The sequence below is a fragment of the Notothenia coriiceps genome, unplaced genomic scaffold, assembly GCF_000735185.1.
Source record: "Notothenia coriiceps isolate Sejong01 unplaced genomic scaffold, NC01 NC01_scaffold00031461, whole genome shotgun sequence".
NCBI lineage: Eukaryota > Metazoa > Chordata > Actinopteri > Perciformes > Nototheniidae > Notothenia > Notothenia coriiceps.
In genome coordinates, this window is record NW_011364162.1 from 144744 (window position 1) to 172042 (window position 27299).

Here is a 27299-nt window from a genome sequence, read left to right on the forward strand (position 1 = left end):
TCCTGGTTATGAAAAAATCATTGTGAGATTTTTAACTGGAGCCGAATTATCTGCAGAGGTTTCCTCCTCTCCAAAAAATAAGATTGGTAAAAAATGGTGATACAATTTTGAATCAAGCAGTTTTGCTTAAAACGTATTTTTTTAACACTGCTTAGAAGACAACTATGTCCCGTTTAGCAGATAACTTAACATCCAGACATCCAATGATTAATAACTTTTATCTGGTGAAATTATATAGTTAACATAACTATACGTGCATCTCAAAACGAGCAAACAACTACAATGCTAATAAATGCGCCAACGGAAAACAACGCCATTAAAAGAAAAGAAGCGAACAAATGACCGACCGTAAGCATGATGGATTTGTCTAGGTTTGAACATTGTTGGAAACATTTATGATGATGCAAGAGCACAACTCAACAACATGTATAACATACATGTAACCGTTTTGAGACATGTAAGAACTGGAAATGTTACATATATAGCCTACCTATAAATAGTGGATGACTAAATATTTACCACTAGCATACATGTAACATCTGAGATGCCATGTTGGAGGTCCCTGCGGAGAACAGTGATTAACCTAATTAGTTTGCAGTCTAATTAGAGAAGCTGATTGAACAAATCAAACACATTCTAAAGAATAGGAGAGATCCGAGGAGTCCCAGAGGAGGATAAGGAGGGAGACTATGAGAGCGAGAGAGCAGGTGAAGGGGGGAGGAAGGCAGATCAGATGTGACAGAGCAGATTCTGTGCTGGGAACATGCTGTGACCGAAAAAGGAAATGAGCGAATATATAAATTCACAAGTAGACAACCGGGGAGGAGAAGGGACAGCATGTTGTGAAAGAGGAGGATGGTTATGTAAGAGTGTAGGCTTGGAGAGATGCTACAGTATGAACTCTGCCATTACTCAATGTTGACTCATGAAGAGTTCAGCACACAACATTTTAAATTAATGTGTTTGCCTTTCTAAGTGCCTCTTCAAATGCCACATATAGGCCGCTTTATCTAGTATGTTTTCTATTTAATTTGAAATGCTCACCCTATACTGAGGGGCAGCGGAGGAGCAGCGTCTTCTGGGAGATGGAGTTTCTTCTTCTCTGTCCTTTCGGTTGCAGTCCAGTTGGACCCGGCTCTCACACTCCAGATGACAGGTGTAGCTACAGTCTGGGGAACAGAGAAACATGCTGTCAGAGAAAAGAGCACACACAGTAGGAGAGAACCAAATAATAATGAATAAAACATTACTAAACATTGACCTAACACTGTGATCAATAAGCCTCAGGAAATTCATGTTGGAGAGTGTCGTGCTCAATTGTGAATTCAAAATGAAGTTTTAATCAAACAGGTACAGTCATATAAATTATCCCTTTACAGAGAATTTGCTCCATCTAGTGGCCAATGCCAGACTGCCAAGGCACCAGACTGCAGAGCGACAATGCATCAACAAAACACACCTAAATACACCTTTGTTTGTAGAGTGAGACCTGCACACACAATACTTCATGTTATAACTTGTATCATTAGAAAAGTAATAACAACTCCTTTAAGATCCACTTTTATACCTTCAACCATTAGATGGCAGGAGTAGTCTTCTGTATACTCAATATATAATGGATATACTGCACAAAGTCAAGCTAAGAAAAATAAAGTAAAGAAATACAGAAAGTAGTATTTCATTTCATTTCAAACCTTTATTTAACGAGATTGGTCCCATTGAGATCATAGATCTCTTTTTCAAGGGAGACCTGCAGAATAGTATATAGGCATACTGCAAACAATAGAGCAGCTTTTGAACGGCCAACTCCCATCTTACTGCTAAGCAAGAAAAGAATAGATTTAGGTGCTTCCCCCAAGGTTTCCTGAAATAGTCCACTGTTCTCTAATCTGTCGCTGGTCCCACATGTGACAGCCTCGGCTTGTTTATGTCTGGCAGACTTTATTGCGGCTAGAGGTTTTCCCACTGAGACGCATAGCCTCACATCTGACTTCTCCGCTGTTGGTGAGATAATCCATGCTAAAGAAAGAGAATTTTTTTTTAAAACCACATGAGCAGAGAGCGAGAACAGGGGGGGTTAAACTACGAGTCAGACCCTTTTCGTGGTCCTCACGCAGGAACACTCCGTGAATTCAACTCAGGCTATATAGATTTGATTAAAACATTATTATATTTCAACAATGTTCAGTTTTAGAAGCCGAAGCTATATTATTTTCTTCAGAACAACACATCGTTCTCTGGTGCGCCTCTACATGGCTGCTGTCAAAGAGTTGAGATCTGCCCGGTTGTTTTTCTGTCTGCTGATATTAGCGTCTCTGTCTGTGTCCTGCTGAGAGAGGGACACCACTGCGTCTCGCACGTTCAGCATCGTAACCATGGCAACAAGCTTCTTGATGACCATTGTAAAAAGGGAAGAGCTCAGCTTACATAATTACACCCATTAAACAGCCATGTGTAGAGGGCTTTCTGTTATGCATTAGAAAAACTATTCACTTTTATGCCTGGGATTAAGGTATTTTCAGTATATCTTGTTTGGGGGAAGGAGATGCTTATGTAATGGCAGGTAAAGAAGTAGAGCTGATTATAAAAGCAGCAACAAGGAGGATAGAGTAAAGGGAGACATGACAGGGCGTTCTGACTGGAGGAATTTGTGTAGCAAAAAGGAAAGTTCAGATAGAGGATGCTTTGCTCCTGACAGTTTGAAGGTCAGCGCGTTGAGAGAGGGAGACAGACGTAAGTATGTGTGTGTGACAGAGAACGGTTGGCAGTGAGAGACAGAGGGTGAGACGATAGGGCTGCAACGCCTCGCTGACAGGAGGGATGTGAGGAGGAAAGTGTAGAGTTCAGATAAGGGATGCTCTGCTCATGATAGTTTAGAGGTCAGTGCAGAAAGAGAGGAAGAACGGAAGCACAGGGGAGGGGAAGAGAGAAACTCCTTTCCTGTCCTGCTTACTTTATTTACTCCATCCAACCTCACTCTGGATCACAGACTGTGCCTCTACTTCTATATATTGAAATAATATAATATATGGGAGATAATCCTTGCTTTGTTGCAGTTGGATGAGAATATTGACACTACTCTCGTATCTGTATAGTTTGAAGCTGCCATCAGCAGCGAGCTAACTTAGCTTATCACAAATACTGCAACATTGTGACGGAGCTTTCCTGGCTTTATTCAAAAGTGCCAAGATTCATGATGCCTATGAAACAGTTCGTAACAAATGGGCATTTAGAGGAGCTGGTACGTTGATAAACTAAGCTGGCCACATACTGTAGGTCAATTTTTTTGTTGCCCTAATGATACGTGAACTCTGTATTAAGAGTTATTATGCTTATTTCACAAAATGTCAAACTTGACATCCTCTTGGTACAAAGAAACATGGAAACTAATGGAAAATAGTGGCCAGTGGTCAAGGACTGCAAAGATGAATTAAAAACTCCATTTGTTGTCATTCTCAACACTGAGTGGTGGTTACATACGTCTTTCTCCTGTTAATTGATTAAGAAGACAGGAATTACTGCTGGGCGTACCGCAAGGAATATGGGCGGAACCCCGTTCCACACCCACAGTGAGATACACCACTGTCAGCAAGTCACGGTCCACCTAGGATCCTGAATATTCCCACACTGATAAGACAAACTGTCTCTCACTCACACACATATACTGTATTTACACACGAGAAATTGACATTTGAACCCAGTTCTGCCTGATTCTAAAACATACACATAACTAAACAGACAATTGTGGCAATTATTTTGTGATAGCGCAGTGTTAGTTTTTGCTGACTTCCTTGTGAAAATATATGATCCACACCCTTAAAAAACCCTAGTGTTTTGATCAAAGTTATTACAAGGTTTTGGACCAACCTAAATTAGGTGGGTCAGACTTTTTCTTGTATGCATACGATGTGGACATTGACAGGCTCGCATTATGCTGGACCTCCTTAAGATGCAGCCTATGTGAGTGCTAATGAGCGGTTTAAAAAACTGCAGCAGCAGTCCAGTGGGCCAGAAGGACTCTGAAGGTTATGCAAACTTGCTGACACCAACATAATCACAGACAGACGAATGTGAAAAGAGAAAGCAAGAGCGTCAGCAAAAAAGGACAATTTTTCTGATGTGACTTTCTTTGTTGGTTGAATTCCTGACACACGACTTCTCTGCTAGACTCTATGTTTGTGCTTACAGGGGTTTTCCTTGTTGCTCTTCTATGGAAAGTACACAACTATTGAATGGGGAAGTGGCTTTAACTTAAAGATGGCGATAGGCCGGTTCTGCTTTTTTCAATTTTTAGGAGAAGTTGTGTTTAAGTCAAGTGATAGGAATGCCACTAAAGGTTTTGTAGAAGAACCTCTGACGTTGGATTTTGCACAAGAAGAAGTCATCCAGTCTGGCTTCCTTCCTATCCTAACGCCAGAACAATACGCACACAAATCAACAATAGTGCAGTAAATAATGAGAGGGAATGTTTGGCTGTATTTCATATATTAACCTGTTACTCAAACACACTCCATTCTTTCAAATAGGACTGGAAAGTACCGTGTACTTTTTTACTTTGATTCTTTAAAGTCTGTACTGAACCAGGAAAAGTAGCCTTTACGCAGTCTGCTTCCTTTGAGTGAACATTACTTTACACATTAACTTCAATAACCTGTCCCAACAGACTCTTTTAAGAGTATTTATGATTTAAAGGCAAGCTATTCCAGCTATCAGTACTATGCTATATGAACTATATGTTTGGTCAATTCTACATGTGGCTGTTATGTTAGCGAGGACGCCCCAGTAAAATATACTTAATCACAGCGAGGTATTTCCTGGTTAAATAGAGCTATTAAAAAAAAGTAGATACTTTGACGACAATCATAAACGTGCAATAACACCTGCATGCTGCACCAAGTGATGACTGTAATGAAGTTGAGCCATAAACACTCATTAGCATGTGGTCCCCCCGCACAAAGGCCAGACTCTCCAGTCTGTGTTGTCTCAACAAGAAGAAGGGCCGTGGTGTTGTGTGTCTCCACGGTACACCGGCCTCGGCTGCTCGTCTTCATCAGGAGGATCGTGCGCAGACTCCCTCTTTGTCTCTCAGGCCATCTTTCCAGTCTGATTGCTTTCAAAATGACAACGCCTCCAGACAGAGCTGGACGACGATGCAAATGGATGGAGATGGAAAGAGAGAGAGTGCTAGGAAACTCCATCAGTGCAGTGCAAAGTGATGAAGGAGCTTTAATGTGGAGTATGCAAAGATCTATATGTTGTGGCTGTGTTAACTTCAACTGCTGCACTCGGGTCGATAACTGCCGAGGGAGCCAGGAAAAGGAGGAGCTCGATAGCAGAGTGTAAAAGGACAATATTGTTCTAAAATAAGAGGACATTCGGAGCGGAAATATTTCGACTGTTTTCTTTCTGTCTCCTTGAATCTATGATGTTGTCTGTCCACTCCTATTATTCTCATTTCTGCACCATCTCCTCTAACGTCTTACAAGATAGGGGATATGGGTGGTTGTTGTTTTTGTGGGAGACAGTGGGTGTGGGACAGATATGGGAGGGTAAAGACGCAGATTAGCAGAGTTTCTCAGGTCATGGAGGATGTCTGTACGGCTCCAGATAGAGACATTGGGAGGGGGGGAGGATAAATAGGGGTAAGTTAGCTATAAGGCAGTGTTGATGATATTAACACGGTCTCTAATGAACCTAAAGGGCGCCCTGCGGGTCTTAGGCGGGACTTAAGAGCAGCTTTGGGGGGGCTTTAGCCAGTCTGATCCCATCACAGCTCATTTGGAGCAGTTATCCATGTTCTCCTACTGTGAGGCTCACACACCATGTACTAGTACTGTTCATCATTATACAAATATCTAAATAACACACTCAATGAGCTCCCAGGAGACTCACACTCCATATGCTGACCCACCAGTTCAAATCTCTAACCTAAATAAAGTCTGCCCCAGTTCCTCTCTGACATCTGTGAGTGTTTGTGCACAAACAGTAACTTCATTTGATTTGACTGACATTCTTTATCTTCATCAACCCTGCATCTCTGTCTTCCCTTCCTCTAATTCCTCCATCTGTTGAGCCACAGACGCTCCCAGACTAAAACAAACAAGAGAAGATTCACTGCTTATTCTAATGTCATGGGAGCTGCAAATGTACACAGCCATGAATGTTTCATTTTATATCAATACTTAGCGTGTGGGTTTGGGGGATTTTATGTTATAATTAGTTCTGTCAATAATTCTAATTACATTATTGACTTATTGTACAATATATTGACATGACCTCAATATTGACCTTGTGTTTAAATGCATGTCGTGTGTACAAAAGTATGTCACCAGCCAACATGATGCCAGAATAAGAAACACGGTTTGACATCCCATGATAAGACGTTTGTTTATTCTTTTGGTTGCGTGGTTTCATTTATTTTACGTAATGTATTTTTCACATTTATTTTCCAATGTCTGAATATTCATTGGAAATAACACAGTAAATGCTCTTTGAAAGAGTGAACCTGCTTTGTTATGCTATTATCAATTTGAATGTAAAATGGCGATGATAAAGTTTATCGCTGTATTTCCGGGACAATGTTCTGGTCCATTTGGAAAAAACAGACTCTCTGTAAAAAGGTTTTTAAGACCAGGCACAGAGAATGGCATCATCAGGTTTATCAGACTCTAGAAAGTTACCCCAAAGGCACACAATACATCACACAACTGTTTTCAAAGACTGAGTGATGAGTAAACTGACCTTTACGTGTCAAATCGGTGGAGTGCCCCAGCATTATGTATTTCCTTGTAAACACGAATATCATGATGTTAGCACATTTGAATTCCCCAACATGTTACTGTATTTGTAGCCGTTCAGATTATTTGGAAATGTCCAGACAGCATCATCCGTGATTATGATGTTTAGACAGACGATAATAATAGGTAGAAGAAGCATAAAAACAGGAACTGAAGAATCTGGTTCGGGCCAGTTAAGGATTAATAACTAGGTTTCCCTACAGGGAACACAATCTAAAAATACCCATTATACTGTCTGCGGTAATCGTACTGTTGATGCTGTTTCTGGAGCTTTTTGAGGCTGCAGCATGATGTCACTCAGGTGACCCATTGAGGAGCATCTCACTGAGTCATGTTGGGTCAGGGTCTTATCAGGCTTACACAGGAGGAAACATACGCACATACAAAAAAGAGTAGTAACATCTTTTGTCAGTCTCTTGCTGACAATGAATCAATAATTCTGCAGCATCCGGCCATTTTTTACCCACCACTTTTTACCCATGCCACATTGTGTGCTAATGTTACATTATGTATTCATCGCCTTCTAAAAAAACTGCATTAGCCGGTTCTGTATTTGGAGGAAACATGGGGAAATCAATACCTTGCAGCCTCCAGCAGGCTCACCCTTATATCAAATTCCTGCTACATATATGAAAGTCAATATGTTAACCCATTTACAGAGGATCTTCCTGACAGATTGTGAAATTGGGCAAGTCTTTTCAGTTTGTGTGCGTGTTGGTGTGAAGCAAAGAGTAAACTGCAGATCCTATAATGCTTTAATTTGACCTGTTTACTGGACTATTCTGCCATTTACAACCCGATCTGCAGCCTGTGTCCTCACTGATCCCACACACATGGGTTTTTACACAAAAGCGAGTGGAATTGATCAGTCGATAGAGAAAAAAAAAAGGGGGGGGGGGGGGGGCAAAGAGTGACAGGGCTTGCAGTTAACAGATAGACAGCATGATGCACACCCAAATATTTTTGGCTCAAAGCCGATCGTTGAGGCCAACCCGCTCAACTTGTCTACTCATCATGTTTTCCTTTTTTCCAAAATACTGACCCCTATCACCAGCAGCCTCTGGACCTCATATACAACTTTGAAATCCCAGTTTTAACCACTTGTACCACAGATGAAGGATACGTCATTTATTAATCCTCCTAATTTTCTCTCATGGGATTAATAAAATGTCTGTTTCTTGACACACTCTCCGGTCCGTACCTGAGGTGGTGAGCAGGGACCCGTTAGAGGAGGAGCGTCGGAGGATCCTCAGGCTGTCGCTCCAGGAGCGGGACTTGGGCAGCCTCTTCAGCAGCCGCCCCAGCCGGCGGGACACCTGTCCAAAGCAGGCACTTCCCACCTCCCCCTCCGAATCGCCCCTGACCTCATCCAGACGCAGGGACACCTGGTCCAGTAACATTCTGCCAGCCCCGACGCCTTCACCTCCTTCTGACACGACCCCCTCCCCTTCCTCATCCTCCTCCTCCTCCGTCTGCCCCGGGACGAGAGGTGCTATCTGTGCCATGGATGGCGCATGGTGACACCATCCGGCAGGCACCAACCTGTGCGCGTAGCCCTCGGCGGTCCTCGTGTCCTGCGCCCGGCCGCCCCTCTGAGGACTGCCCCAGCCCCAGCGCCAGCCCCCCCAGTTCCCCCCTCTGCCATCCCAGCGCAGCCACTCTGCCACCGGTGCCACGCTCCGTATAAACAGCCCCCTCTCCACCCGCTCTGCCACCCCTCCACCTGGACTCCTCACACACTCCCTAATGCTCTCAACTTGCCTCACACTCCCCCCCCCTCTCTCGTCTGTACCCCCCTCAGACCTCAGCGTGCGGATATGAGCACTAAATCTCTGCTGTACCACTTGTTCCTCTCTATCATCTCTCTGTTATCAATGCACCCTCATCCGCTCTCCCCTCGTTCTCTCTCCCTCTCTCTACTGCAGCACCCACACACTCTGCAGCAACAAACAGCCAGCTTAAAGAGACAGAGACCCCCTCACAATCCTAGCTTCTCTTTCCCCCCGTCTCGTCGCTCTCCAGCAACAGGAGCCTTTTTCCTTTCCGATTCCTCAGTGATGGACTGTTCAAACTCCGTTCAGTAGCGGACACCAGGGTGGGATCTCCATACAGAAGGGGAGAAACGTCACAGACCACTGCAGAGGGAGTTATTGACGCTGCCTCCTCCCTTCTCCCTCTCCTCGGTGTGACACCCTACAGCACTGGTAGAGGAGAAGTGAAGCATCCGTCCTGTCTAACCCCTCAACGGTGACATATCTTGCCAGGAAGAAAGCATCACCTCAAATGAGTGTGCATGGGTGCTGGTGAGTGTGGGTTGAGGTGATACGTAGTCAGTCCGGAGGTTATTAATATGCACTGTGAAATAGAGAGAGAGACAGAGAGCTACTGGGAGTTCAAATGCCCTACTTTCAAAAAGAAAGAGTTTGTGAGGAACATGATGTGCTCCCCAGCTTCACTCAAAAGCATGACATAATCACGAGCATCGGCATATGAAGGTTATGCTCTGATCTTATGCCACAGTTTTTTTAAATGCAGTACTGACTGTGACGTTATGCTTTTATTGTAAAAAATCCCTCACAAGAATCGCTCTTAAGAATGTCCTGTCCTTTCTGCCCTCTTCCTCTGCAGTTCTCCGATAACTATCCACCAAGGGCGACCTAAATATAGCCTGGTTGAAAATCCCCACTGTTCTGTCATACATACTGCTTAGCAGCGATGCACGTGAGGAGAGCACAGAACACCATGCAGCCCAAACAACAACAACAACCCATCTTGTCTCTTTCCCTATTTTTATCAAGGTCAAACAATGCTAAGTGGTGGGCGACCTGACTCTTTCCTCGTTTGGTTAAAAAAACTGAATGTTATGCGCAGTGTAAAACAAGTGTCATGTAACAGTTTGACATGTGATATAAGAGTGAGATTCAATGCAGCCTTGTATTGAGCTTGTGTTTGTTTTTGAGACATATGAGGTCTGAATGAATATTTTGGTTGAAGTTAAAACTATATCCATCACACGTCTGGTGAAGCGGCAGCAGTGGTATGCTGGGACAAGAAGGTTACGAGCCATTTAACACAACCTATGTGTTCTTCCTCAACTGTGAATGGATCTCAGAGAGGACTGATGAGAAACAGCCGAAAGGGTTCCAAAGACAAGCTCTGTATTGTGTAGACCCTGGGAAGGGGTAAAATAAGAATGAAGTAGAGTTTAAGGAAAACGTACATCCTCAGAGGAATGCCATTGGGTAGAGAAGGCACTGGGGAGGGTCACTGTTAAGGTCTGTGGGAAATGTGTGTGTGCGTGTGTGTGTGTATGTGTGTGTGAGCATGTGGGGGCTTTCTGGAAGCCATGTGTCAAAAGCAGTATCCCTCGTTGTCTCTGCAGTGGCCAGCACATGACCTCACATCTGCTGGTGTAAATGCACTGTAAAAACAACAGTCTCCACTCTGCTTGCAAATATTCAATCACAAGTATTTCACAAATGTTTTTTGTTGTTGTGAAATCCAAGTTTTTAGGAGCTCTGATCTCTGGGGCATTCACCTCTTCCTACAGTGCTCTGACACGAGGAGCAGAGATAACCAGGCTCTCTTGCAGAATAAATAAACCGTTAGGGTGAAAATGTAAAAATCACAGCAATCCGTCAAATGATAGGGAATTCATTGCACAAAAACATTTGAGGTGTTTATAATGTGTTTGTTTACAATTACTACTCCTACTATGGAGCATTTATAACTGTTATAAATTGAATAATAAAGAATAACAGCTTTAGATATATAGTCATATTGGACTGCACATGAACCAATCCTTATAGATATTCATTACCCTCTTTAAACACATTCAGATGTTGTATTTACAAATACCAAAAATGCCCTCACATTTGCTTACATCTATATTGTCTGGTGTTATAAAGCAACAATTGGTCATCTGTTGCTTGTGCTATTCCAATTAGGTTTGAATGACAAGCATGTAAGTGTACATGCAGTAAGCATGTGTTTTTTCATGACAGACAAACCCCAGTGTGCCACAACAGCATGGTTCCCTGGAAGCTTTAATTCAATATTAATCTGACGTCTGACTGTCTGCCAGTCTGTAATCCCAACCTCTCCATCCCTCCAGAGACATAATCTCAGGCAGGAGACACCCAGAGCTGGGATTAAGGAGGCTGCCATTGCCCTCACTCGCTCCCTGCTTCCTTCCTGCCATCCCTGTCATAGCAAATGGCAAATCAAATCACTAGATAGAACACAGATCAGTCACTAACAGCATACCACCTAATCTACATATTGATACAACTGGTACACATTGGATTTATCTGATCTTTTTTTATTAAAAGATCTTATTAAAAACTGTTTAAAATTGTTTTTCATTTTATAGTAACTCTCTTTAGTGCATTACACTTTGCTTCTCTGTGCACATAGCAATTTGTGTTTTTTGTTACAAAGAGGATAGCATCAGTAGAGTGAAAGTGGAGATCCCCAAAAACACCAGATTAGTGTTAATAAAGCCGACATATGTGGCTTATATGTCTAGATCATCATTTATCAGACATGTTTGTATGCATCATTATTTTTTGCCCCATTAATGCCTGATGCCACATATGGCTCAAATCTTTGTGTGTAACCTATTTATGCATAAATAGTGTGGGGGTTGCGGTACAGCATAGACATGCTACAAATCAACCTCCAATTTTACTCCCATGAGACGCATTCAAGTTGTTTTTCTAAAGCACAAACTCAGACTAAAGCTATAGCAGTAGGAATGAATTCAGAGGATCCCAAAACATCTGAGCGCGATGAGACTGGGAGCTCTGGCGGGGTCGACAGATTTCACTTTGGGGTAAGGCCACATCACAACGATCCCACAAGCACTCGACTGTCCCGGGGGGGAAAGAGCTGCATTACTGTTTCTCTAAGCTGCATAATGCAACAAAGCCAGCACAGCTACAGGGAGGGTGATCAATTAAAGACAGACAGAGGGAGCGAGGCATACAACAAGACAAAGAGACTGAATGATGGTTGTTTACGGTTGCAAGGCCTCCGTCTTTCACTCCCTGTCATTTGCTGGGTGTAGTTCAAACAGAGCATGGCTGCATGTGCGTGCATGTGTGTGTTGTTTCTATTTTAGCAGTTTTGGTTGCACAAAAATACCCAGACATTCCTACATTTGTATTGCATGTCATAAATGACCCGGTGACCCCCTGTGACTGTAAACCGCATTTGGCTCTGATGTTTTTCCGAGAAAACGGCGAGCGGAAAGGACCGTTTGATCTTGGGTGCAGCTGCTGGCAGGAGAAAGCTATTTAATTAGATTGATCCATAAAGACAGACTAGTGGAGACAAAAAGTTCTTGGGGTTATTAAGAAACTCATGACTGTGCATGTGTGTGTTTCTCAGGGTGTGTGTGTGTGAATAGCGCTCCAGTAATCTCTGCTCTCGCTCCACTGAGCTCTTGCTGATAGCACACTAAATCAGACAGCTCTGCAGTGCTGGACAAACCCTCGCTCTTTTCCTCCATCCCTCACTCACATTGGCTCTTTTTCTTCCCCATCGTTCCTGTTCTGGCTCTGCGTCTCTCCTCATTCCAATCACCCGGCCTCCCTCCACCTCTCCTCAGACTATTTCCACTATTGCTGACTTCCCTGTTTCTAACCACTTGTAATTCTTTCCCTATCCCTTTCTTCCTTCACTTCTTTCAACCCTTTCTTCAATTGCTTTATCTCACACTGTTCTGCAGCAGCAGCAGCCTCACAGTGACAAAGCGCTACTGACAACGTGCCAAGTCAGCAGCCGCATGCACTCACACACACCCATTGACAGCATGCATGTACAGTATGTAAGGAAAAGCCAACACACACACACACACACACACACACACACACACACACACACACACACACACACACACACACACACACACACACACACACACACACACCAAATAACTCTCCAGGTTAGACTTGCAGCAGGTGTGTTTGTGTGTCAAAGTGAACACTCTATCCGGATTAAATAAACGGTATATCTGCCAGGTCAAATTGGCTTGGCCCAAACTGTCTGCGTCCCAGAGCTGTGCAGGTAGGAGTGTTCTCCTCTCAGCAGTACAGTAAAGTATACAGTCAGGTATAGGAATGTGTAGATATAACAGGTACAACATTTAAAACATTTTGGTGTGTCCTTACATACACACTCAACTGCTACTACTGTCCCTATAACATATACAAGCCTCCTGGTATAAACACATTCTAATCAAACACATAATTTCATCCCGATTACAATTAAGCTTTTCCAGAAAAGTCCTTTTTTATTTTTGGATCCAGCCAAATGCACCACTATTAATTCTAATTTCCCTCACTCTTTGAGCTGAGGCTGCAAATCCCAGAGTTAGAGCTCTGGGAGACGAAGCTGGAAGGACAAGATAATGGGATTTCCATGGAAGATTTTTGGCTGGCTCTATGGATTTTGGAAATGTCCTTCCTTTTTATACTGGTTCAGTCACAAAGGCACACTCACACATTTTCCTTTCAAACAACCACCAGTATTGGAAGAATGTAGCACTCGGCTACTTGTGCCCTTCATAGAATAATCCAATATTTACCAGAAACAAGATACAGGCCAGAAAATCAACCATCATTTTTCCAAAAATGTATTTCTGTTTCATTCAGGGAGAATAGAATGAACTGATCACACAAACTAAAAACAGTGTGCTGTTTTAAAGAGGTAAAGTTAGTGCTCAATGGCAATGGATAACTATTATCGTTTAACTCCAATTGTTATGCAGAAAAAACACTCACAGGAGAGATGAAAACATGATTTGACTCCTTACTACTTACTGTCACACTTGAGTGCCTGCGCAGTGATCTGGCGGCTACAGGCGTCACACCAGTCCTGCGTGCAGGGCTTGGACTCGAACCGGTGTCCTTCACCTTTCTCGGTCCTCACCCGAGGGTCCACTCCCCGAGGGAAGATGGACCAGGCCTCTCTGCGGGGAAGCTCGGTGCGGGCCAGCTTGACGACCCCCGTCCTGCCCTGTGTGAGCCGCTCCAGAGAGAGACTGCCACTGAGCCCCGGTGCCGGCCCGGGGGGGGAGACGCTCGGCTGTCCGCTGTCTCTGCTCCGACTGTCCCGCCTCCCGTCTGCCGCAACCCGGTGCCGGTGCGAGCCTTTGTGTCCGTTCGTGTCCGCTCCGTTTGCCATGACATTGATGCCCAACCTCTTGAGAGAAGACCCCCTCCGGCTACCTGTGTTACGGTTTGTGTAACAGTCGGTGTTGCTGTTGTAGTCACTGTTGATGTTCCCGGTTTGACTTCCGTGAAGCCCGGCTGCGGTGCGGCTGTCCATGCTGCCCTCCTCTCTGTCTCGGTCCGGGCTACGTGGCGTAGCAGGGCCGGTAGGAGCTCCGCATCCCTCCACCGGCAGCGGTCCTGCTTTCACCGCCGTTGTTCCAGCCGGTCCCGGAGACAGGGGATGAGTTCCCGGTTGTCCTTCAGTAGTGGCCGCCCCGCAGTCCCCGCCGCTGCCCGAGCTCCTCCTGAACATCATCTTATCCCAGGAAGATATCCTCGGCAGGGTGATTTTCTTCCTGGCTCCGGCCAGTTTGAAGAGCAGCGGTTCCGAGTCCAGCCTGTGAGGACCCGGGTGCTGCCCCACCACACTCATAGACGCCATTATCCCGTCTCCTGTAATGCTTGTGTGTTGGCTGTTTGGTGTGTGTGTGTTTTTGAGCGTGTTTTCACTCCGTGCCCGGAATGTAAACTCAGCTCACGCCCGCGACAGCGTGGAGTAGTGACGCGAGGGACCTGACTGCTTTAAATGCCAAGGGCGCGCTCCCTTTTTGAACGCCGGGGGCGCGCACTAATCCCTGGTTCACACTGGAGGTTTGATTAACCATTACTAGATTAATTATTAAGCAGTTATTTAATGGATATACTTATCTTAACTTCCTGAAGACTCGTTAATTTAAGCGTGTAACCACATTGCCACAAGGAATTTACTCTATGTAGCCTAATCATGTTAAAATCTTATGGAGTGAACTGTATTAAAGACAGAAAATAGAATGGAATAATCAAGAAACAAAAACCACACCAGAGACTGAATTAGGAAGTATGACATACAACACTTATAATAATGCTGATATCGTTTTAGGGAAATATATTTAAGAGCATTGTCTTACGACAATTACATTTGAAATTGTAAAGTCAGCTATTGTATGTAGTCAAATATTTATTTATTTGAGGAGGTGAATAGAGGGCTCACACAACTACTTAATTAATTTGATGTAGGTTCAAAACTGGACTTATTTTTAGGTGGGCCTACAGCTTGTCTTTAGTATTGCCTTGATGTTGAGAAGTCAGGTGATAAAAACACAAAGTAAGACTTGTTTGTGTAGGCTAGTAGAAGGAAAGTTATCAAAGTTTCCACTTTGATAACTGCCAGGAGCACGTCATATGAGCTGCATAAAACCACAAAAGCTGCATGAGTCCCCTTAACTCAACCTAGAAAGCCCCTGGCCTGAGGACACCCACATCCCTCCCACGCAGACCGAGCGGAGAACTTTCAATTTCATTATTGTACTTTGCAGTGTCACGACAGCTCACTTCTTTTCTGTTTTGTTAGAGACCTTATATTTTCCCGGTTTAGCTAATCACATCAAATGTATTGTGAAAGTAAGTTGACTGTGAACTGTATATGAGACTGTTATCACAGTCATTTGGGGCCTTATTTAATTGTTTACGTTGCCACTGTAAGCTCACAAGTGGGAACTTGAAAAGATTTTACTTTCACTTTTCAGCCTGCATTACTTCATCAAGTGAGATAACATTCTTTCTACATACAGAATACAAAAAACAAACATGAGTTTTACAGTAAAGGTTTATTTTCTCGATTTGTGTACCTGTGACCCCTTTATAAACAAATAACAAACCCTGGGACTTCCCCATGGTGTTGCTCACGCTGCTTATGTCATTTCATACACTTAATATGCTGTACTATCACTGGACTTTGTATACTTCTGCAAAAAAGGACACAATGTGGTGAGTGTAGTTTCCCTGGTTTTGTTTCTTCTCTTTTGCAGTGAAACCTACGATAACATATAAAATAATAACTTATGATACAAGAAACATCCACAGAAAGAGAGACAAATGTCACATCAAAAAAACAGTGCTGAGTGCTTGGAGAAGCTGGCCATCAGGGGTGTTATTATAGGTCACATGAAACAATTTGAATGATCAACCATTAGGAAAAAGACAGAAAACGTCTCAAGCCTTCTAAGTACAGAGATAGAGAGATATAGTGTCAGTTTGGGTGTATTAACACAAAGATGAAACATGGCCTTAGAAAAATACTAAGCTGCCTTTGCATTCACTTTGCTTTATCCTGATGGCCCATCGCTGTGGTAGCGTATTAGAAATACAATAACACTAAAGGCATTAATGAGGTTTGTATTGAGCTGTTGTACTCAGCCACCACACACACACACACACACACACACACACACACACACACACACACACACACACACACACACACACACACACACACACACACACACACACACCATTTCCTCCTCATCCATTCTGTGCATCTTATCTCTAAATTGAGATTCACATTTTATCGATTGTCTTCGCCTGCTTCCTCTCCATACAGAATGACCTTGAAAGAAGATTCAATGCATCGTCCATAACTTTTGATGAGTGGGTGTTTAAATGCAGTGCTTGCCAGAGTGTGTGTGTGTGTGTGTGTTTGTTAAGATGAGGCACTTTTGTCACAGTGTAGACGGTCTGGCCAAGCTCGACTCTGCAGGGTTCCCTGCTCCCAGACTACAGGAGAAGACAAATGCAAACCATCAACATCATCCTTTCTCACTTGGGGTATATGGGACTGTGAGTTTCCATAGAGACAGGATGTTGCTCAACTCACCTCTCAATAATGCTGTTGTTATGATGTAGTTCCCTGACCAAAATCTCCATGTCCTGCTTTAGATGGTGCATCCTTGAAAAAGAAGGAAGATATTTTTTATTAGGACAAGCGTCTCAATCTTGCAAACACACACACATTCACAAAATCACACACCTATTAACCATCTGGTCCTTCTCTCTAGGTGCAATTTCAGGCTGTGGTCCTGTTCCAGTGGACTGCAGAGTGGAAAGGATTCTGTCCAGAGCCTGCGGAGGACAGATGAGACATCATCACGAGATGCTACATGAGTTAAATCACTAACATGACCACTGAACTGATAATGATAAACATCAGATAACCATTTTGTGTTATGTTACAATATTTGATATTATTTCCATAGAAGGTGAAATGTTGACCTTATTTTGCCGCTGCTCACTCATCTCCAGGTCTGCCAACAAGCCAGTGGAGAAAGAGCAGAAGTCCTGGAGTCGAGTCTGCATTTCCAGCAACACACTGCACATACAGAAGGGACACACTTCAGTTAGTCAACTCAACATCTTTGCAACGGGTTAAAGGCCAGAGCAGAAGAGACATCCAATATGAAGGTATTTTGCAGTGTAGAAATGTGATGTGTAGAAGATAAACTGGAAAATAAATACAAATATAATTTCGAAAACAAAGGAGAAAAACTAGAAATGGTCACTCAGTGGTGCATCCCTCCCTCTCCCTCTAAACAAAGACACGTTGGAAGTCCCTCAATCATTCCTTTCATGTCCCTATAGTCAAGGTGGCAGCAAAGATAACAGAAATGTGCTTTTATTCATCACGTATCGTACCTTACTTTAGAGCTTTGTAACATTACGAGTATCATATCATCTGCAGATGCTCCAGTTCAAAATAAGACCAAACCTTTCTATGGACGTCAGTTTGGATTTGTTTATCCGAACAAAATCAAAAAGTAATTAAATGATAGCGTAAAGTCATTCATAATGTTAATATCACTTCCTAAACAAGTGTATTGTGAAGATTTACAATGAAGACTACCAATTTACTCACTAGTTTGAGAAGAAACGATGAATAGCAATGCCCTACAGTCCTGTGCTTATCTCCATATAAGCTTCCATCGTAACATCTAACAAACAGTTGTCTCATTGTGAATAAAGAGTTGTAGTGGTTGGGAGCTGAGGTGAATCTGAAGATTGTTTGACGTGTGAAAAGGACTCGAGAGGCGGCTCTGACCTGCTCCATGTCCTTGTTGAGGCCAAAAGCTCTTTGTATCTCTGTACGCAGTCGTCTTTAAGGAGAGATTTCACTCGCTTAATGTGGGCCGACAGGTGGAGTCTGGGATGGAAGAGTGACAAGCAGATTACAGGAGAGCTCAGAATGACATCCTTCACAGGCAGGGTGAGCAGGACATCACATACTCACTTCTCAAACTTGTGGATTTGCTCGTCATTGTACGCCAACTCTGTGGAGAGACACAGAAAACAGGGAGGTATTGTCAATTTGACCATGTACAAAAAGAGTAATAAAGTATATACCAAAAAAGGTAAACACATACTGCCAGTCATTCTGTCTTTGCGGTATTGCTGATGAATTGCCATTATCTTCTGCAGCAGCATCTCCATCTTATGACAGCTGTGGGAGGCAAGAGGTCAGAGGTCAAACACCACAAACTCATGAGGCCACCGGAAGGCTTTGTGCTTGCTCCCCCAAGCTAACAAAAATGTTTTAATGGTAACATTTACAAAAAATAAAAAACAGTTCTGCTTTTGATCAAGGTTAACTGCTGCAACAATCAAACAGGTACATTAACATCTTGCTTTAAATACAATAGAAAGAACTGTGACAGAATAGCCTTGGCATTGAAAGGAAGTGCAAAATGAAAACAGCCATTTGTGTTGGAGAGAAATTAGTTACTGAAGGGAGGGAGTACCTCTTGTCACTGGCCAGCGTTTCTGCTAACTTGGCCTGTTCGATCTGCAGATGGTCGAGTCGGTTCTGAAACTCTTGGATACCGCCAGCGTAAATAGGCAAGTGCTCACGGACCTGGAGAGACGGCAGCCACAGAACAAAAAATCACAAATCTGCCCCAAAATGAATGGTATACAATCCAAAACACTGGAGTTTACATTTGGAGCGTTCCGAATAAAAGTGATTTGAGTCCAGTAATGTTGCATCTCAGTGTTCCCAGTCCTACTCAAGAGTGAGGATATGTATCCCTACAAATGATGTGCAATTCTCCATTACACGTTGATTATTAAGTGGAATAATGGCATAAAAAGAAGGGGGAAAAACCCATTGGCAACAGCATTTCCATCTGCCAGTAAAGCTGTAATATCTGGCAGTACTTACCAGATGCAGCTTTTGCCTGCCATCAGCTGAACCCTGGTTTTCAGAATCATAATGGCCTCTTAGAAAAACAAAGAGGCAATGGATATGGGGAGAGAGAGTGGGAGAAAAAAGAACCAGGTTGTAGGTTAAATATCAAATATGTGATTTGTCAATCTACAACATCTATTGATACTAGCAGTTACATTAACAGAGTAGTCAGACACCTACATCACAATGACTAGTTGTATTTGCCTCTGCTGCTTTGTATCATAATACACGTCATTTAAACACACAGTTGGACATTTCAACCCTCTAAGTGAGAGATCTCAGATGTATTTTACTGGCTCAAAAAGTATTTATAAACTCACAGTGTGTGAGTCCTGTGTTCTACATTTAGACAAGACTGCAGTCTGACGGTGATCATGGCGATACTGTGCATCGCTTCTTCACACTCCCTGCGCAGCCTCATCCTGAGAAACAATGAGTGTGAGGGAGGAGGAAAAATGGAAGTGAGAAGAGTTTGATAAGGGTCATTACGTACAGCCAGTACATCACCACAGAGGCACATCAAGCAGTGCATTTAAGAGTGTGTGTGTGTGTGTGTGTGTGTGTGTGTGTGTGTGTGTGTGTGTCTCACATGTAGCTGTAATATCCTTGCAGCAGCAGCTCTTGGTGTGTGTGCAGCAACTTTATTATCCTCAGATACTGGTGGACCACTCCCACCATTACCTACAGAGAAGGGAGGGAGTAGAGGAGATCATAAATAATGTGTTGGGTGCTTTTATTACATCAAATACAAATATTAGAAAAGGCATTTGGATGGCAAATAAAAACGATGAATCAGCAGTACCTTGGAGAAATTGTAGTCTGCCACAACGTCAAACCTGGACGGGATGATTGGAGTCTCTGCTACAGAATGAATGAAAACACACCAGAAACAATCCATGACATATGGAAACACTGTAATATGAGGGTGCCTGGGCATGCAGACGTTATTTTTTAAATGTGATTACTTTACATTTTAACCAACATTCATCTTTTAAAATATAATTTCCCTTTATCTGGGATTGGCATTCACATAAATATTACTAAACACATTTTGCTTTAAAAAGCTCATTCACAAAGATGTGTGTGTGTCGTCTGAGTCACTGTGATACTGGAAAACAACTCGTATCAAAGTGCTTTCATATCTCCCTCGGGGGATATCAAAGAATAAAGAAGAGGAAAGCCGAGGCTTGAGGAAACGTATCGTTTGTTGTCTCACGTTCTCTGAAGGGCAGGCTGGCGTTTGCTTCAGGCCCGTAGCTGAGCAGGATGAGGGGCCGGGCAGGTGTGGTAGGTGGGAGGTTGACCACCTTCATGTTGCCCTCCAGAGGGAGGTCGTGACCCAGGTACAGCAGGTGTTGCAGCTGAACTGCGATACCAGTCTGAGCCGCCACTTCCTCAAAGAATACAGACACCCTGAGAGAACCGGGGGGGAGGGGGCATTGTTTTCATGTATTATATTATACTCATAATCCTGCTTTTGATCCACATGTTTTGCTTGTTGGTGGTATCATCAACTGATGAATCATATATTACAATAACCGTAACTTTTGACCAAAATACCAACATTTTTTATCATCCCACATTGCAGTACCTCATGTATATCGATCCTTAAAGGTCCCATGTCATGCTTTTCCGGTTATTACCCGTCCCCTTGTGTGTTATGAAGGTTTTTATGCATGTAAACGGTCTGCAGAGTCAAAACCCTCAAAGTACACCCTGTAGCGAGTAAAACTCTAACACAGAAAATACCTCCCCAAAACGCCTCGTTGGAGATACGTCACTGTCCATTGATTCTTCCGAGTAACTCATGATGTCATGCGTTACCCGGAACCAAATGGACCAATCCGTGGAGCCGCTACGTTACGTCCGCGGAGCCGTTACGTTAAGCCCCCGCTGATTGGTCCAAATTGAACAATCCACGGACTTCCTCACACACACACTCAGTGCATGCAGCTCTGCTGATCTCTCCTCCCTGGCTGCAGGCTGATAACAGACAGTTGGGATCGCGGCGAAATTCTCTCTGCAGACCCATTCTCACAGCGTTTATCAACCTTTTTCTTACTCAATATCAAGCCACACTTATTGTTTTTACTTCGGCTGTGACTTTGTGTGTGCTCAGGGTGAGTTTGGCTGTGTTTCGCTGTGTATCGCTAAACAAGGAAACCACACCTCCACGGAGCTCAGTGCGATTCACAACGTTCCGACCAATCAGAGCACTGTGCTCACAGGGAGGGTGGGGGCTGGAGCTATTGGAGCTAAAACGAGCCGTTAAAGGCAGAGAGTGAAATTCAATGAATACACGTAGTTTACAGAGATGCTGTATGAGAAACCAAAGTGATTTTGGAAAATTGCACAATATAAGTCTATTCTAGTAGACCTCAACAATGGAATTATGATCAGTGGAAATGGCCATGACATGGGACCTTTAAAACCCGACCAAGTAAACAAAAATACCAAATAAGCAGTGAGGCACATTTCAAATATATAATTTGCATAGCGCTGCAGCAATAATCTTTGGGCAGCCTTGAAAATAAATACCTGTGGCACCAATAACACTACCACCATAATTACAAAATTAAAGTTGGGAATTTTTTTTTGACACAAATCAGCAGTTTAAAACTCAAGTTTAGTTTTGAACAAATAAATGACGTGCGAAAGTTGTGGCATCCTTGCTATCTTTACTTCAGGTATCACTGACTCTTATCTGACAGTTAGCAAATAAGCTTTGCATCAAAGTCTTCTATGTAGTAAACAGTCCCGTGAACTGTGGACTGATCACTCTGTGTTTTATCAGATGAATGTGTGTAAAGATACAACTGTGCAGTCTTACGTGCTGTAGTGGTGTATGTAGACACAATGTTCCATGGCCTGTTGCAGAGAGAAGAGGTGAACTGGCTGCCGCTGCAGGATGTCTGTGGTGGCTTTGAAGAACTGCTCAAAACCCCAACACCTGTCCTGGTCAGCCTCCACTATACCAGCTAGAACTGGAACCAGCTGTGCCGTCAGACCCCTACTCACAGAGAGGGACAGAAAGAGGTTAAATCAAGACAATGTAAGCAGTGTGTTGTCATTAAAGACAGAGATGCATGATTACAAGCTCTTTATTTGGTGACATACTGTGAGAGTTGGCAGCTGTGAGGGAGGCGGTAGCCCCACTCTATAGGCCCGCCATCCATCCGCTGCACTCCAGCTATTGCGCCTGTGGGCTTCTCTGTAGTTATTTTGAACCTACAAAATAAAAAACACACATGTAATGCTGATGGGTGATTGATAAATATTCATGTTCTCGCAGATATTCCAGGATTCCTGAAGAAACACCATGCAGATCATCTTTTTTCCTAGGCAGCAATCTAAGCGTTTGGAACAAATCAAATGGATGGTGGTGGGGTTTTATTCAGACTGAGAAAATATAAGTTACTGGTAGGATGAGAAGGAGCTTTAGATATTTAAGACTCACTGTCAACATAATGTCCCACTCACAAAAATCAAATAGAAAACTGGCAATATAATAAAAAGATTGAGTTAGAAATGCAGTGTTTCCATCAGAAATGTGTGGTCTGTGATTTAATGTATTAACTCACATGGTGGGCTTGTTCCTGCGGGGTCCTCCGTACGGTGTGAAGGGAAGACTCCCAGTGGCAGCGTGGTAAAATGTCACACCAATACTCCACAGGTCTACGCTCACACCATAGGACTTCTGTTGAGGCTTACGCAGCACAGCACGTTCATACATGTCTGGATGCTACACACACACACAAACACACACACACACACACACACACACACACATGCAGGGTAAGAAGAGAGGATACAAGCAAGTCATATGTTGATATGAGTTTATTTTGAGATGTGTTTAAGAGTCAAGTTAATGCAGTGTTCTGCCTTAACATGTATTCTATCCACAATTTAGTAGCAGGCACAAACAAGTGTATCAGTGCTTTTATGAATGGTCTTACACCCATGTGTCCACTAGAGGGACACCAAGTCTTGAAAATAAAAGTTTTTTTTGTTGTATCAAATTCTGAGATCATTATAAAACAGTCACTATCAAACGTTATTGACACAGGGTGATTTTCACATGAGGGGATTGAAATGCGATGGTGGAGATCGTAACAAAACACTTATCAAATACAACACATAGATATTCAGGTCAGTGTTAAGAGGGTAAGCCATCATCATATGGAACAATTGGGCTATTTTTAGCAGTAAAAGTAAATATGATTTTGCATCCTTGATTTTGAAAATGGATACTGCAAAGAAATGAATTACTAACTATATACTGTACTATACTATTACTACAGCAGTTAAAAGAGATGCCGTTTCTGCAACCAAACTGCACTGATTGATCTTCATACATATATGTGTTTATATGAATACAGTCTATAGATAGATGCAATAATCTTGTAACTGACCTATAACAGAGTGCAGCGAGCTGACTTATCCCATTGATACAAAAGTATTTATTATTTCATCACATTTGATCAATTCACTTCTTTATCCAGGGCTTTAGCTGAGCAGGAATGAACTTCCTCAGCAACGCCCCCCTCCACTGAGGCAGTAAAACACATTTCTGTTAATAACGTCCCCCCAACTCTTAAAGGCAAAAGCAGTGAAATATGAGTGAATCTAATGATATAAGGGAACTCTGAACAACACATGGTGGAGACAAATCTCCATAACAGAACTGCTACGACATCAAACAGGTTTATGAAAATGTCTTGTGGGCTGTTCAGGGTATAGGAAAAACAATCTTCAAAGCATTTTGGTTTTCTTGATCTGAGACTTAAAAGGCCAACATTTAGGTCAAACGATTTTCCCACATTCTGAAAATACCTTTTTAACTACTATTTATATCGTCATGGCAATTCATCTTTACTATCTGTACATTTGATATTTGGGTGAATCAAACGTTTTTTATTCTAGGCATTGTGCGGCATAGACGAATGCATGAGCTCATCTAGTCTATTTCAAAGTAATGACGATTATTACCAGATAGCACTTAACATAGGATATATGTTTGTTGTTATATGTTTATAATGTGACTGTCATCTTACCAGATACTCTTCAGTCCCGTAAATAGACACAAACTTCTCATCATCTTCCAGCTCTCTTGCTGCTCCAAAGTCAGTTAGCTTGTAAATCGACTTGCCGTCCTCCGCAACCTGCCGCATGATGTTGCCCGGCTTAATGTCTCGGTGTACCACTAACTTTTCCCGCAGGTGGTTCATCCCCTGCACTGCGGAAAGGAAAGGGAGGAATACTTCAGCTTAAATGTATGAAATTATTGGGAAACACAAAGATGTATACCCACCTACACACTGCAAAACTGTGAGGAACTCTGCTTCAGGCAGGCCAAAGGCGTTTTCTGACTCCTCGAGCAGGCTGAGCAGACTTCCTCCTGAACAATACTCCATCACCAGCACCTTCTGTTTAGAGGGCAGCTGGAGAAAGAGATAGACAAACAGACAGAGAGAGAGAGGCAGAGAGAGAAGAGTGCTTTCCTTTAAGATTGTACATATTAGGGAAACTTAAGTTACCAGAGGTACTAAATGCTTTCCTATCCCATGTTCCAATTTAATTTGGAACAAAACCGAAGCCTTGGATGTTTTTTCTTTTGTCTTTCCTCCACACAGTAGCCTTACCTCTTCCACAGCAAATAGCCTGACAATATTGCTGTGGTTGAGCTTCCTCAGCATCTCAAACTCTCTCATCTGGACCTCATGGGGACGGTTGTAGCTCACCATGTTAAACACCTTGACAGCCACCAGCTCACCCGATTTCTGCACACACACACACACAGTCCTGTTAACATCAGTTTAACATGTCACAACACCATAAAAGACCAGCAAAGACATCAGCACAGCACTGCAACCACAACCTTTTCTTATCGCACATCCTGGTGACGCTTTTTAGGCCAACAAGTAGGCTGAAACATCAGAGATGTTGGCAGCAGTGATGTGAATGAGCTGCTCAGGGGGAAAACAACTTGACAGTGTAGGTTAGGATCATAAAAAAGCATTCATAGCGTGTGGCTACCTTGTTGCGTGCCTTGAAGACACTGGCAGTAGCTCCTTGGCCAAGGACATCCTGTAAAGACCACAGGTAGTTTGGTGTACTGGCCGTCATCCCCGACATGCTGGGGGTATGAGGCAGAGACAGTGTCTTTTTAATATAAACAGAGACAAGACCTGATTGTCTTTGCATTCTTAGGGAGATAAAACCCTTAAAATGTGTTATTAATATACAGAACTAAGTATACATACGATCTGTTAATAAGCTAAGTGAGTAAGCATAACAATACATTGTCAAATAAATCCATATTCCTCACCAAATATAGATATTAACAGGTAACCAATGGTGGAGGAAGTATTCAGGTAACACCAAACTTTACAAATATTATGCTATCTAAAAGTCAAGCATTTCAAATCTAACAGAGACAAGCCTTCATTGTATACGAAAAGTTAATCAGTGGGGGAGGAAGTATTCAGTAATACCATACTTCCAGTTAAAGACTAACTTAGCATGAATTAGCATCAGAATACACATTAAAAAGTAAAAGTAGCCTACTGAATAATGCAGAAGTTAATATATTGTTTATAAATACTGAACTATAGTACAAGTACCTTAACGTTGTATTAAAGTACTTTGATACATGTAAATTACATTTCTCTGCAGTTTACTTCATTTAGTTGCATTATGCTCTGATTACTTTTGTTAGCTAATTTAACCGAAAGCCAGCCTACGTTGGTTGTCTGTGTATTTAACAACAATTCAGTAATAACTAAATTATTTGGGAATTACGTATATGCTGGTAAGAATTAAGCAGTTCAGTAAACTATTGTGCAAGTTAATTTATAAAAGTTAGCAGCATTGTTAGCTTACCTGGACAGCTGCAGTTGACTGTACTTTAATCCGACCTGAAATCTGTGAAAACTGAGTCGCTGATTTCATCTACCAGCAAACCCTGTCCGTGAAATGTAGCGTCAAAACAATTGTCAGTCTTGTAAATATCAGCTCAAACTGGTTCGTGAAAGTACGGTAAATCCAATTTTCTTGACAAACGAAACACGCCTTCTTGTGAAACTTCTTCCGTAATGTGACACAGCTGCTGTCTAAGCAGGTACAGTTTAGACCAGCTGCACGAGAGTTTCCTGTTGTTTCCTTCTTACGTGGATCCAAAGATTTCATGAGATCCTTCAAAGTCTGGCAGCCTTTGTGATTGATTTAGGAAGTGTAGACTTCACACCGGATATGTCTATTCATAAATTGTGGCGGATATACATGGCAGACTTGACAGTTTCGCTCTCTATGCCTGACCTTCGGTCTGTGACAGTCAATGAGAGATTATATTGAGTAAAATGCTTTTTTTTTTTAAAACACTCTCTGTGGGTTATTATTAGGCGTAGGCCTATACAATAATTGTTTCCTCAACTTGTGACAATGTTTTTTCCCGAAAAAAGAGAGACGACAGAGCAGCATGGAGCTCCCTTAGATACATGATGTAAACATTCATATTAAAGGGAAACATCGGAATTTCCACCGTGCTATTTCCAATTATCTGCGGAAGTGGGAAGTAGCCTACATTTACTCAAGTAGCCTACTGTGCTTAAGTACTATTTTGAGATACTTACCTTACTTGACTATTTACATTTAAGTTACTTTTGTAATTATACTCTATTTAGACCCTCCAGAAAAACGCGATTCTGCGATCGCAGAATTTACCGCATAATCAGCACTGCCAAGGCACACNATTTAGCATATTTCGCAACTTTCCGCATATTTCGCAACTTCCCGCAATTTCACCGCATAAAATCACATAAAAACCCCGCATGTTTAATCGCATAATCAAGGATTTTAGCCCGCATAATCAAGGAATTTAGCCCGCATAATCAAGGATTTTTGCCCGCGTTTTTCTGGAGGGTCTATCTATTACAATTCAGAGGTAAATCATGTATCTTTACTCCACTATATTTATTTAATACCTTTAGTTACTTTACAGATTGGGATTAATGATGTGAAATATAATTAACACTTAAATTACACCTGGAGTACATTCTCAAAATACCCTGCAGTATACAAAGTCATTAAAACGCACATTTATCAGCTTTGATAAACACATTAAGGCAGCAATAAGTTAATATTGTTAATTACAGTTAGTACAATAACAATGTAGATGAATGTTATTTGGTTTGGTGTATGACCAACCTTTTCCATGTTCACTGTGTTGTCAGG

General features: G+C 42.5%; 2 protein-coding genes and 1 long non-coding RNA gene across 5 annotated transcripts in view; 1 reads left to right on the top strand and 2 right to left on the bottom strand.

Moving 5' to 3' along the window:
• The window catches only part of rassf5 (Ras association domain family member 5), a 26370-nt gene extending 11734 nt beyond the window's left edge, over positions 1-14636 (bottom strand). Inside the window, exons 1-2 of one of the 3 annotated variants that reach the window (XM_010787885.1) lie at positions 13622-14636; positions 1045-1169 (exon numbers count right to left, since the gene is read on the bottom strand). In XM_010787885.1, coding sequence (XP_010786187.1) covers positions 1045-1169; positions 13622-14456 — 960 coding nt within the window. In that variant the 5' untranslated portion in view covers positions 14457-14636. Of the gene's footprint in view, positions 1-1044; positions 1170-7998; positions 8370-13621 lie in introns of those variants that run through there. The other 2 variants (XM_010787884.1, XM_010787886.1) reach the window with 2 other exon arrangements.
• On the top strand, positions 8545-17217 carry LOC104959971 (uncharacterized). The gene is made up of 3 exons (XR_799941.1): positions 8545-9100; positions 16888-16993; positions 17132-17217. It is a non-coding gene; the product is annotated as an uncharacterized lncRNA (long non-coding RNA).
• Positions 15653-26267, bottom strand: ikbke (inhibitor of nuclear factor kappa B kinase subunit epsilon). The gene is made up of 21 exons (XM_010787883.1): positions 25950-26267; positions 25104-25203; positions 24710-24847; positions 24379-24508; positions 24122-24303; positions 22649-22809; positions 22185-22295; positions 21898-22077; positions 20284-20480; positions 19870-19928; positions 19657-19748; positions 19388-19489; positions 19041-19098; positions 18622-18734; positions 18247-18323; positions 18114-18153; positions 17925-18026; positions 17102-17198; positions 16860-16951; positions 16707-16778; positions 15653-16606 (listed from the first exon to the last, which is right to left on the bottom strand). The coding sequence occupies exons 2-21, from the start codon at positions 25200-25202 to the stop codon at positions 16552-16554; spliced, it is 2157 nt and encodes a 718-aa protein (XP_010786185.1). The 5' UTR covers position 25203; positions 25950-26267; the 3' UTR covers positions 15653-16551.
• Between the last annotated feature and the right edge of the window lie 1032 nt (positions 26268-27299).

Coding starts and splice junctions, on each gene's coding strand:
- ikbke (XM_010787883.1), bottom strand. CDS start 25,202: ATGTCGGGGATGACGGCCAGTACACCAAACTACCTGTGGTCTTTACAG. Junction 19,099..19,387: donor GAACACAGGACTCACACACT/GTGAGTTTATAA, acceptor TGTTTTTCTAAG/AGGCCATTATGATTCTGAAA. Junction 17,199..17,924: donor TCAACAAGGACATGGAGCAG/GTCAGAGCCGCC, acceptor CTGTATGTGCAG/TGTGTTGCTGGAAATGCAGA.